This window comes from Alosa sapidissima, chromosome 5 (genome assembly GCF_018492685.1).
Source record: "Alosa sapidissima isolate fAloSap1 chromosome 5, fAloSap1.pri, whole genome shotgun sequence".
Classification (NCBI taxonomy): Eukaryota; Metazoa; Chordata; class Actinopteri; order Clupeiformes; family Clupeidae; genus Alosa; species Alosa sapidissima.
In genome coordinates this window covers 27861992-27874952 of record NC_055961.1, presented here as the reverse complement: position 1 = coordinate 27874952, position 12961 = coordinate 27861992, and the positions used below count along the sequence as shown (strand labels likewise).

The following is a 12961-nucleotide window of genomic DNA, read 5'->3' as shown; positions in this document are numbered from 1 at the left end:
TCAGCTGTAATTAGGAGAGTGTGAAGTTGAACACTAAACAGATTAAAAGGGAGGACACTAGAAAGGCCTCTCACTAGAACCAACAAAGGATCATGCTGGTGATTTGTTCTGAGCTCTTTTTGTGTTCTGTTGCAATAGTTTTGCATTCCTCTGCAATACATTTGTGTTCTGTGCACTGTGAGAGAAGGCAGTAAGGGAGTACAGTATTTGATATACCAATACCATCTATGTACATGTTGTGAAATGTATCTCCTTTGCAGTCGGTCACTGCAAAGAATGTAATGAAATGCACTGAGGCTCAAGGAATCTGCAAATAAGCCTTTCCATGCATTATTTCATAATGTAACAAACCCTGATGCAGCTTCCACTATTATAAGCTGAGACCCCACGGCAAAATCAGCTTTGTCTGTCCTCTGGCACACAGAAGCATGAGCCCAGTTTTACTAGCAGTGTTGAAATCAACTGCTGTGTGTGGGTTAGTGGGTTCAGGCGAGCACAGACAGTGAGTGTGGACATGAGGATTGGGGTCTGAGGCAACAGAACAGGCTGTGATCTGTTCTTCTCTCTTTCTCTCACTCCATCTCCCCCCCCTCTCTCTCCTTCATTTTTTTTTCTAATTTCTTCTTCTCTCTCCACCCCACCCCCTTCCTCTCTCAGCCAATGGCAGGAGAGGATGGTAGGGGAGTTCCCATGACAAGGCAGTGAGAGGGATCAAGAAAAAGAAAAAAAAATAGTGAAAATTCTTGCAGAGGCAGATGCAGAAACATTAAACAGCCCCTAACATTGGGGGTTATTCCTAATGATTAACATTGCATAAAGTAGAGAAACAGCTGACCTTTAACTCTTTAGTTTAGATAGTGTGAGACCACATGATCTGCCAGGTATCAACAATGGGGCCAAAACAACCAAAGTTGTGATTGCACACAGAAAAGATGCTATAGGAACACATAAACACAAAGGCTTCATACGTCCTTTTTCTGCAAAGGAACCATTTGTCATTTAAGGAAAATTGGAACGTACAGTAACACGTGTTCCGAATTAGGCACAACAAGCTCCGAAGAAATACTGTGGGAGATGAATCAAGTTGTAATGCTCGCCAAAGCTGTCTACTGCTACCAGTGCTGTAAAAGCCAGCACCACTGCCGGAGACCTTGCGTGGGACTGACCTGTGGTGGCGATGCAGTCAAACCCCACAAAGGCGTAGAAACAGGTCGCTGCGCCAGAGAGGACACCGTTTAAGCCATAGGGCATGAAGCCACCCACGCCCAGGTTGACATCCACCAAGGCGGGATCTGTACCACTGGGTCAAAGAGAAGAGCGAGGGGGAGCATGAAGGGAATCGCCCTCAGAGAGTAAAGAAACATTTTGACCTAATATCAAAAATGTCTATGCTCTATGTTGCCCAGACAGCCACTAAAGTTAGCATGGAAACCAGCCAGTACTGGGCCTGGCTCTCTTGTAATACCACTTTGTACCACGTGTGGCGTTGTATCACATCCAATACAAGTCAATGGAAGACTACTGGCAAATGTAATGCAAATGTAATGGTGCATTCAAGACTTGAAACTCCACATAATTTCACAGAAAGACAGATCTGTTGAAACCTCACTTCACCGAAGCTCACTTATGAGTGGAGTCGGTCCGGTTGAGTATCTCCTCTGGGACGAGTTGCCAGTTCTTTATCGTGCCCTTGACGAGCCCTGACACGACCACAAAGACCAACACCAGTACGTTGATGCAGGTGAACACTTTGTTCACAATGGCCGACTCCTTCACCCCAAAGGCTAGCAAGCCTGGAGAGAACAAGTGGAAAGAGGGACCTGGTTATTTAGCAGGAGTAACAGTAGAAGACATATCAATATAGAAATAAAATGACATGGTTATAGAAATATAAACACAACAATATATTCAGGAAGAAATACAGGATTGCCTAGGTACTAGAAACTAGAGAAAGTAGTTTATCAGAGAATAATTGAGAACAGACTGGCATCAGTCTGTTCTTAGTTGAAAACAAACTGATGTTGTTAGTCTGGCTCTCTGCTAAGGTTTGTAGGGGTTGCGGATTGGAAACTGTACAGCACTTAATTTGCCAGATATCTGGAGGGTTAATTACTGTATTGACCTGTGAATGGTCATGACAAGGAATATTTTTTTGAGATTTTGCATTTGCCAGCGTGGCTTTTTTCAAAGTTTGAAGTTGTTGCTGCTGAAGTTGTGGCATATTAACCAAAAAATCACTTACCCCAATTATGTTCGAATGACTGAATAATAATCCTAAGGATATTTATCCTGCAGACAAGTCGTTTGGGACTTGTTGCTAAGGGCTGCTTACATCTCATAACAGTGCGTCCTCAACTGTGCTTTACATGCACCTTTCGTTTTAGACAGGGTTTTCCTGATCAGTGGCGTAATGTCTTTCAGTAATACCCAACTATTAGCCACGGTTTATACATTGATTGTGCTAAATTTCTTCAGCTATGAGGTTAACACACGGGGGCAGTTACGGGGGTTTTGTTTATTTAACTTGCATAAAACACTGTCCTGCGGTTTATACGAAATGTGGCTAATACAAAGGAAATTACTGTAGTGATTTTTTGGATTATGCGCCTGACCACATCTATTTTTTTTAATTGACATGCAAGTGGACGCAATATTCAATTAAAGTGGAGCGCATGGTGAAAAAGTCATCACTGAATTGGGTGTAAGATAAGAACACGCCTTGTTTTTCACATGGGGTTGAGTGTACGATAGGGCCCTCTATGTTGCAGAACATTTACTGACAGACAACCAGATATCTCTTTGAGAAACCAGCATACACATGCGGTGTACATGTCTGTACGTCAATTCAATTCCAATTTATTACAAAATAGCACAAAACATTGTAACTATTACTAGGCTCTTTATCAACCCCAAAGCCTGAACTCCCTAAGCAAGGTGATGGGGAAAGAAAAAACGCCCTTTTAGAAACCAAATAACAGTGTTAAAACTGTCCAGAAAGCCCAGATCCATGGGTCTCTATTTAAACCTTGCGTAGATATCACTTTAACACACTGAAAAGGACACTAATTATAAACTCTACAGTCTTAGGATTCTTAGAATGTAAGTCTTAGAATGGAAAAAGCAGTAGAAACCTTCTCCCACCTCTGTTTCGTCACGTCTCCATCTCCATGTCTTACCAGTGAGAGTGAGGATGATGACCACTGCAAACATGTCCGGATACTCAGCCAGGAATCCGGGGGCGTTCATGGTCATATACTGCCGGCAGAAGTGTTCAATGTGTTTGCCAACCAGCTCGTCAAACGTAGCACTCCATGCTCTGGCGACGCTGGAGGTCCCTGTGGTTTGCAGGAAATGATTCACTTTATTCATCATGTATGCTACATACTGTATATACAATTCTCATCACTGAAATCAATACATCTTCTTTCATAGAAAGCTGTATTCATTTTGTTGACCATGGTTTGCACTGTAGTTATGCACACTGTAACATGCTAAATAGCAGTATTTAACCATATACAAAGTACTTTAGTACTCTGTTACTCTATATGTTACAGTGTATTTCAAAAGCCAGTTCCACTGTAACAAGGACTATATGGTAAATAGAGTGGCCAAATCCTTTACATACTATCAATTATTGATTAAATATTTATTACCAACCCTGACTTTAATCCTAACTCTGAAGTACAAAGAACCAATTTTCCGTACTCTTTCTCACACACAGTGTTACATAGTATTTACCAATATAGTTACAATGTAACCAGCACTGGTATAAAGTGTGGCCAAATATTTCAATTAGTATCTATTAGTTACAGTTCCACAATTACCACTATTAACAATGATAAATAGCTGTAAAAACATATATTCCATGGTACTCACTTGTATTTAAGATATGTGGATTTTGTATTTTGCTTTTGCTACTTGTTAGAGGGGATGCATCCCCTCTATTGAAATCTGGGGACTTCTTATTATTTTTCTTTTTACCTTTTTGTGCGCGCTATTCAGCTCAAACCGCTTAACGTACAAATTTGGTTGAAACACCGTTTCGTAGATCTTCCAAGGCTTTACCGTCCTATCCGTTTTTCATTTTTGAGAAGTTTATACTTTTTGAGATATTTGTAATTAAAAGTGGATTTTTCCCCCATAGACTTGAATGGGGGCTGTGATGTCATAATAGAGCCAGCTGCGCTCGTTAAGTAGTTCTCAGAGCAGTTCCCAGGCTAATCAGAACACTGGCACAGGTGTCACCTGTGAGGACTCCAACTGTCTCAGCTTCTAAGCATACAATCTAGCTCTACCTGAACTACACGTATGATGACATAAGACAGTTACACCCAAGGCTACATTGTATAAATAGTGACCGAATTATTGAAATAAGATCATAGATCAATAACCATTGACATCTAACCCTGACTCAAAATGTCTGCTACCAGTGATGTTGTAGGAGATATCAGTGTCTATGATTATGATTGTTCCATCATTACCGATGACGTAGGAGAGGATGAGGTTCCAGCCAGTGATGAAGGCCCAGAGCTCGCCGACGGTGACATAGCTGTACAGGTAGGCTGAGCCCGTCTTGGGCACGCGCGCCCCAAACTCGGCGTAGCAGAGCCCCGCCAGCACGGACGCCAGGGCGGCAATGAGGAAGGACAGGACGATGGCGGGGCCGGCGTTCTCGCGCGCCACTGCTCCGGCCAGCACGTAGACGCCGGCGCCCAGTGTGCTGCCCACGCCCAGCGCCACCAGGTCGAAGGTGTTGAGGCAGCGGGCCAGCCGTGAGTCGTCAGTGCTGCAGTCCACCACCTTCACCCGCAACAGCTGCTTACCAAAGTCCATGAGCTTGTGGAGAACCATGGTTCTGTTATGTTCCGATGTTCTTTTACACACTCTCAGATACAGTACATGCAGGACTCTAGGCTGTGGACTTCACTAGGAACCTGTTGGAAAAATTAAGACTTTAGAAGTAGTTCTCTGAAGAAGTGAAAAAAAAGTGAAAAAGTGGCTTAATATACAGGCAAGTGCATCTGCCCCCAGTGTTGTTGTTGCTGTGGTACACGTGGCGCACACTGCGCATTGTGTCAATTAAATTACCAGCAGACTTCAGCCAGAACTTTTGGAAGAGTACAACAACATTGTTCGTGGGTGAAAACAGAAAGGCATCGGCCATAGCAAACCCCGGTTGCCATATTTATATATAGTAAGCATTTCACAAGATTACTCTTTTTCAATTATTGTTTACCTTACGATCAAAGAATCTTATACAAAACCTCTGTCTACTAAGGATTATAAACTAAAATGCAGTCAAAACACCTCTGTAGAATAACAACAGTACAGAAATTCAGATTCAATCTATGCTGGAGTAAACAGTAGCTAAAACTCAAGCATTTTGCCTCTCATTTGTTCAGGTCACCTGTAGTAACTGTTAAGTATTGCATTGTTTCCCTGGCAACATTGGGTAAGACATACGCAAATCCATAAAATGTGACTATTGGCAGTGACAAAGCACACTGAGGATAATCCATTTAAGGAGAGACAGACTTCATTCAGTCCATGGACATGAATTATGCAATAAGAAATGTGCTTATGAAAAAAACACCACCAGAAACATAGAATGAATTGTATAATTTAAGTAGTGTAATTATATGATCATAATTCCATAGTGCTGGAGATTGAGTGCTATAATTCCCATGACGCAAACATAGTTGTGTAGTTTAGGTTTAAAATGAATGGCAGTATTAATAAGGCCCTGGCACTTTTACTTCTACCCAGTACGGAGGATATGGACCACACTGTGATATGTGACTGGAGGATACGTTAGGCCTTGGGGGAGGAACTGTAGAATTCGGAGGGGGCGTAGCCCTGCACCCCTCGTAATATGCAAGCCACGACACAGCCCAGTCCTCCTGGGCTTTCACCCAGAACGAATCAGACAAAAAAAGGGGTCTAGAGAATTCTGTTTCCTGTCACGCCACCACCGAACGGAAAGTTCCTTCCATGGATAAGGGGTGATGACCTTTTTCCCTCCAAGATGCCTACAGGCTATCAAATGTCCCACTTCAGATGGAGTCTGGTACCATGAAATGCACATGTTTTGAATGTAGGTTAGCAGAGTCACACATGCAGGGGCACTTTAGACCACCTCACAGAGAGAGCCAGAGAGAAGCAGCCAATCAAATTGCCCTTGCATTCTGCAAGGTTGGCTGCCAGTTCCCAATGGCGACGCTTGCTCAGGTTTCCCAAATTAAGCCATAATGCCGGAGGTTCATTAAAAGGAGATTACATACTGCACATAATGCAATGCAGATAATCAAAGGTAATCTGGGGTCTTACGAAAGTACTGAAGCTTTGCAGGAGTGGGCCATGCTCCAGGTCTCCAATTCTTATGCATATTCCACTCGACTAAAACACTTTAGTTGCAATGCAAATTCAACCCAAGTCGGTTTTACCCAAGTCAGACTTGTTGAATATAGGAACACAATTCCCTTAAAAATGCCACTATCCAGTTAACATAACAGATTCTAGGCAATTTATTCAATTAAATATATGTGGTAAATTTTCTGATTAACAATTTAGCATAGAACAGGATATATACAGCATATCCTAAACATTAAACCTGTCAATCATTACTGTAGTTAATCACCGCAAGAACAAGATAACTACGTGTTATCATAGACATAACATTATGAAGCTGTGAGAAAGCAGCAAGTACTCACACAGAATTCACAAAGGCTTCACCTAGTGAAAGAGAGAGAGAGAGGTAGAGCAAGAGAGAGAGAGCGAGAGGAAGGGAGAGAGAGGCACAGAGAGCGAGAGACAGACCTATCACTGAACTCTATTCTTCAGACACCCCTGCAACTGTAGCCCATTTCCATGGGCGACCTACAAATAGAACGTTGACACATCACATGGCCAGGCTATTCCCAGCTGCCCTCAACGACGCTGGCGACGCACTGAGCCCGAACGCTGTCAATCACCCTGGTTCCCACCAGTCAGATGCGGAAGCCGGCCACCAGACCTCACCGAGAGAAATACACCTGCCCCTCCGCACATCAGGGCTGGCCGACTGCTAACACACACAGAGTGGCAACACTGACCGAGAGCGGTCAGTGCAAATAAGAGGAAGAAAGTACACCTGACTCCACGCTACTAAATGTACTGAATGATACTGATTGTGAAGCACTTTGGGTCAACTCCTGTTGTTTTCAAATGTGCTATAAATAAAGTGACTTGACTTGACTTGAATGCGGTCAGTGTTCAGACTGACAGATTGTTTCATGATTTTTGTTTAAACAAATCTGTCCCCTGAACTCTTGAATTTCACCTGCATACACCTGCAGAAATTATAGGAATGTGTTTGCTTATGTAGGAGGAAAATAATTGGACATTAGGGCCAGGTTTATTTTGCAAGTTGACAAATCATCTCGGAACAAGCAGCCACCTGTACCTGCTCCAAACCCTGTCTGAGCCATGTGCCAAAACAAAAGGGCACCTTAACAAACCTGCTAATACGAGCATGTCTACCATACAGAGACCTTTTTGAAGTATTTACTGTCCATTTTTAATTGTCCATTTAATCTTTTAGCAAATACTGTTAATACACTGCACTGTTAACCAGTCCGCTTGCCCAACTGTACACTACAATCTACACTGCACTATATGTCATACTGCACTTTTTTCTGCTTTTTTGTACTTCTGGTTAGACACTAACTGCATTTCGTTGCCTCTGTACTTGTACTGTGCACATTGACAATAAAGCAGAATCTAATCCAAGACAGGTACATTTTCAAGTTTAACAATCAATCAGTGCAGTAAATTTCATTAAGTCAAAGACAAATCATGCACCCTCTGAAGCACGTTTAAACCGGTTGGCTTAGCACCTCACTTCAGGCCAAGGAACAGGCGTCAACCGGCCTAGGGAAAAACCTGGGCATTATAAATAAATCCCACACTACTTCCATCTGTTACGGATGGTTGTGCAAGGTGGAGTGCGGGTGCACATGGACATCATCTGATACCACTGGAAAGATGGAGCTAGGAGGGTGGGCTGGAACCAGCCCATGCAACACAGACATGCACGCATGCAGAGATGCGCGCGCACGCACACACACACACACACTTTATATACTTTATTTGATTCCACTTTACAAGTCAAGTTACATTAGGAATGAAATCTTCTGAATAATCCAGTAGATTAAAGCAGTTCAGCAATCTATCATGAGTTTACAGATTCAAGGGTATATGAAGCATCGTCTCTTCCAAATAAACATGCTTCCTATAATTGCTAATATGGAACAGTACTTCACTAGCTGCTTGGCCTTAGTTTTATATAGTCCCCCAATGCAAAGTCCACGGACCGCCAACCTATGTACATGACCTAGGCTACAAAACGCTAACACAAGGACCTGCCATTTGTATCCTAGGTTCTCAATGGCAGAAATCAGAGGCTGGTATTTGAGAGTTTTTGCACACACACACACACACACACAGCAATGGGAGCGAGGTAGACAAAGTGGGTGTGGGGGACATGGAGGTGCATATTTAAACTGGTAACCAAGCCAACGGCTCTGTCTAACTGTGGTCACTAAATAAAGCCAGTGGGATGTGAGGAGGTGTGGCGTGTGTGTGTGTGTGTGTGTGTGTGAGGATCCAAATCAGGATGCAGCATGTAATACCACCATTACAAACTAATGTAATCATAGGATACGGGCCAGACAGAGCCCTCTCTTTTGCAACTGTCTATTCTAATCAATCTCATCTATTTTGAACAGTTATTTGGCAGAGGTGAAGGTACAGTCCCTTCTTCTGCCACATATTACTGGCAACACCAAAACTAGGACGAGTTGTACTCAACTCCCTAACACACTTCATATTTCCTTACTACTATATGCTCAATATTGGACATGTGAAGGGCCCCTTCCAGTTGACAAATGATGGGAGTTTTCCATTGGCATGAAGAGCTGAATGGGCTTCCAAAATGCAACATTATTTTCTAATACGTTGAATTCATATAACAAATAGCTACACATCTCTAAAAAAATGTTTTTTTTGGAAATACAAACATGCATATATTCCTGTAAAAACATGAGCCACTGAGTTAATCTTGTGACGTCAGATTACCTTGAGGTCATTGTTTTCATTTTAGAGCACTGCTTAAAAGGACAGGAATGATCACAATGCTTAGTGGTAAGTTCCTGTTCCAAAAGTGAATAACACAACATAACAAAGGTGTGCAAACAAACAACGCTTATTTCAGCCTGTGTAAAGGTACACATTTAAACATTCACGCAAGTGAACGAAGCAACATACGTAGGTTTGTTTAAAACCGAGACAAAGTTCGAGGTCTACACGTGGATCCACAAACAGCCTAAGAATGACTGTCCAACTCACCTTGACTCAATGCCATCAGTTGAAAAATGTACGTCAGCAGCATGAGGCAATAGTGGGGCCCTTGGAACGAAAGGAACTAATGACAGGGCAGAGGGACAGATTCTGCATGGGTGAATTGTGCTTATTAAGTGGTTTGCGTAGTCACACAGCTGCAAAACACTCCTGAGCACAGGAGTGCGGCAGACACTGACCTTCCCACACAGCCGTTTATCAGCGGTCCCCCACCTCAACCTTCCAGCTGTCTAGACATACCCAGGAATGGCTTGCTGACTACAAATGCTTTCTTCTACAAATGCTATGAGGTGCATAGATAAACCACATACCCACAGTGACAGTGACAGTGACATTTATTTATTTATTTTTCGGGTTTTTTCTGCTTTGTCCTATCTTGTCCTGATTCATATCCAAATTGTATTGGTCATCATATGATACAACATTTGTGTACTTCAGGGAAAAAAAATATAATTATGGACTCCTTAACACAGAACTTATGTAAGACGATATAATTAAACCTAACCCTTTAATTCAAACAACCTAACTATTCAGTGCATGGTAAGTTTACAGTTTTTTCTAATTGCTTAAGCACATTTTTTGTAACTATGGTTTTTTTTGCAAAACTCTACACACAAATAGGAAAACCCTTCACCCAATCAGCAAAACATTGTAGTTCTCTTGCAAAAGCTAACACACCTTGCTTAACTCTTCACACCTTCGTAAAAATGATGTTTACGTATCAAACAGTAAACACAAGCCATCACAATAATAAGCACACAATGTGCCAACTACACTGATGGTCTGAATAAAAAACACATCTGACTTTTGCTTCTGGACAAGGTAGACTATGTCAGTTTGAGGTCATACTTTTGTCATAGTACAGGGATCCAAACTTTAAGTATTGGTGTTTATTTACACACATCAAAACAAACACAAGTGTGTTTTTCCAAGTCAAAACACAAAATAGCAATTTTACTGAGACAAAACAAATCATTGTACATCGGGTCGTCTCTCTCAAAATTCTGTCTACATCACATGCAATGTCCTAGTCCAAGGCACCGGGAAAAATGTATTCTGGAATGACATATCCAGGCCTGACATGACAATATCCTCACACGTAGACTGATTTTTTTGCCTGTAAAAGGGCTATTTCTTTCTCTTCTCACTCTTCCTGCTTCATCCATTGTACCCATTGTACATTACCTGTGGCTTATTTATAGTGCTTAGGCTGATTGCAACGTGAACTAATTATCTAAAACAGTTTACACATGAGAAAGTGTGCTAGAGAGTTGGCAAAATAGTGTAAATAATAGCCATACATGTGTATAATTTGCCAGGAGTGTGTTGATCATTTGGAAATTGAGTGTAAAGCAGTGAGTTGTGTTTACAGTTCCGCAAAAAGAGTGCTGTGCAGTGAATTGTTCCTACAGTTGTGCAAAGTGTGTGTTACAAAATTGCAAACTGAGTGCAAAGCAGTGTTTGTGCTTTTAGTTTTGCGAACTCAGTGAGTGGTTTTGCTATAAGTATTACTAGTTTTAGAAATTGTGCTATAAGAATCACAGTTGTGTTTAAACATTCAGAAAAAACTGTAAGCAAATCTAAGCTGGAATCTAAACTCTCCATGTCATGCCCTTCCTATGGCTTAGTTTCATCTGTGTTCCTAGAAGTTTGTTGACACAGACCCAGTGTCTTTATTTCTCTCATTTATTTCTCAGGACATGCTAATAGTTGGAATGGAAAGGGTACATGGGAGCAGGTCATGAACAGACCTAAAAAAAAACATACAACATGGATATGCTTTTGAAATACTGCCCATACCCCAAAATACCCCCCATACTTTTCTTCAGGATGTCTCAGGGTGACATATCCTTGACATGATAAAATTATGCATGTTTTAGACTATTACATAACATGAAGATGCTTTAAAAGTGGACCACATTTTGAAGGGTATGGTACATTTATTTGCATAACTGTTATTTAGATTTAGATTAAAATAACAAATATGCATACACATGTTATGATAGGCCTATTGTGTAGGGTTTGATGTTGTCTAAAATGGGATTTGTTTGTAAGCTATAGTTATGTGCACAAATATAATTGTTTTTTTTTTTTTATAAATGTATTTTGACATTGACAGAACCTTATTTTCTTTCAGATTCAGTAGGCTACTGTTCTAGCCAAAGGAATCACTCAACCGGCACAAATAACCCCTAATTACTACATCTTCAGACCTTATTCCAAATTCTTTAACAATCCTAATATCCGATAATTACTTGACACTTACTGAAAGCCTGACGCAAATACAAAATAGGTAATAGGCTAGCTCACTCAAAGTAATACCTTCCTCTTGACTCAAAGCAAAGCAGCCTACGCTGCGCTTCAGACAAGCATGCAAGGACCGTGGGAGGTCACATCGGGTCCACTTAACAACCCCCTTTTAGTGGCAGCTGTGGCAGGAGAGAAAGTTTTATATCATGGCTCTCTGTTTCTTAGTTGTTCAAAAACAACCCGAGATGAAAAGGGGTTTTCATTATGTTAATTCATAATAATTCAGAATTTCCTAAAGATTTGCCATTCTTTAACATTTGTGTCCAGCAGAACATCTGGCTGAAGTCCTACCGAATAGCCTTTCTCTCCAGTGTAGCGTTACATGCACAATCCAACATGGAAATGAACTCATGACGTAAGGCACAAGAAGCCCACTTACACGTAGGCTAGGCTACTAAATGTTCCAGAACCACCTTCAACAGGCGCTCAGTCTGTAAGATTGAACCCAAACGTTGTAACGTTTGCGTGGTTAATACGTCTTTCTGCATAAAACAGTAAGACAATCGTTACATGTTGTTGATATCCCAGATATTTGTTTGCAACTTAGATGCGGAGAAAATATAACTTTTTCTCGTTTTAAACTGATGGTTATGTTACAATTTAATATCGACATTCTAGACACGAATATGCTATAATTACACCGTTGTGGTATTATTTTATCATGACTCCCGGTCAAAGTAGGCTACTGAGATTCAAAGAACGTGCTTCCAGCGAGGGAGACCCCGCATAGCCTAGGCTACTCCATGCAGGCGTGGGATCATTATATGGTCACCATGTGCGTGACAGAACTCTTGAGCTATTCGTGAACTATAGCCAAACATTGGCTGCAGAGTTTAACCTGCACAGAAATATAATCAGCTCCCCATACTGCACGTTCCACATGTTCTTCCAGATGGTCTCCTCACATGCAATCAGTTCAGTCTTTCTATCTATCACTATAACAACTATCCATACAAGGACGTAGCCTACTTACTTGCCAAATGTTGTCTTTGTTCAAAATAACCAAAACAATCCACACAATTTTTGTTCAGTTGGAGAAACAGTTTCTCTTCGCTTCAGGAGTCCGCTCAAGCGGGGGCTAGTTTGTGTTATAAGTAGCCGCGCTGAAGTGGCTCTTTTGCATAAGCCGAACTCCGCCTGTTCATTGGGATACCATTAACGTTAGTTGCGGTGGGGGCAAAAACACACGCACAACACACAGACCGCAATGTAACGATACAGCATGAGTCACACACACATGCACGCCACGCACACA

At 41.6% G+C, this 12961-nt stretch overlaps 1 protein-coding gene across 3 annotated transcripts in view; it reads right to left on the bottom strand.

The window, feature by feature from the left end:
- The window catches only part of slc7a1a (solute carrier family 7 member 1a), a 20819-nt gene extending 7868 nt beyond the window's left edge, over positions 1 to 12951 (bottom strand). For 2 of the 3 annotated variants that reach the window (XM_042091662.1, XM_042091664.1), the window contains exons 1-5: positions 6711 to 6864; positions 4482 to 4934; positions 3177 to 3335; positions 1625 to 1793; positions 1167 to 1300 (exon numbers count right to left, since the gene is read on the bottom strand). In XM_042091662.1, the coding sequence (XP_041947596.1) occupies positions 1167 to 1300; positions 1625 to 1793; positions 3177 to 3335; positions 4482 to 4851 (832 nt within the window). In that variant the 5' untranslated portion in view covers positions 4852 to 4934; positions 6711 to 6864. Of the gene's footprint in view, positions 1 to 1166; positions 1301 to 1624; positions 1794 to 3176; positions 3336 to 4481; positions 4935 to 6710; positions 6865 to 12679 lie in introns of those variants that run through there. The other variant, XM_042091663.1, reaches the window with a different exon arrangement.
- Between the last annotated feature and the right edge of the window lie 10 nt (positions 12952 to 12961).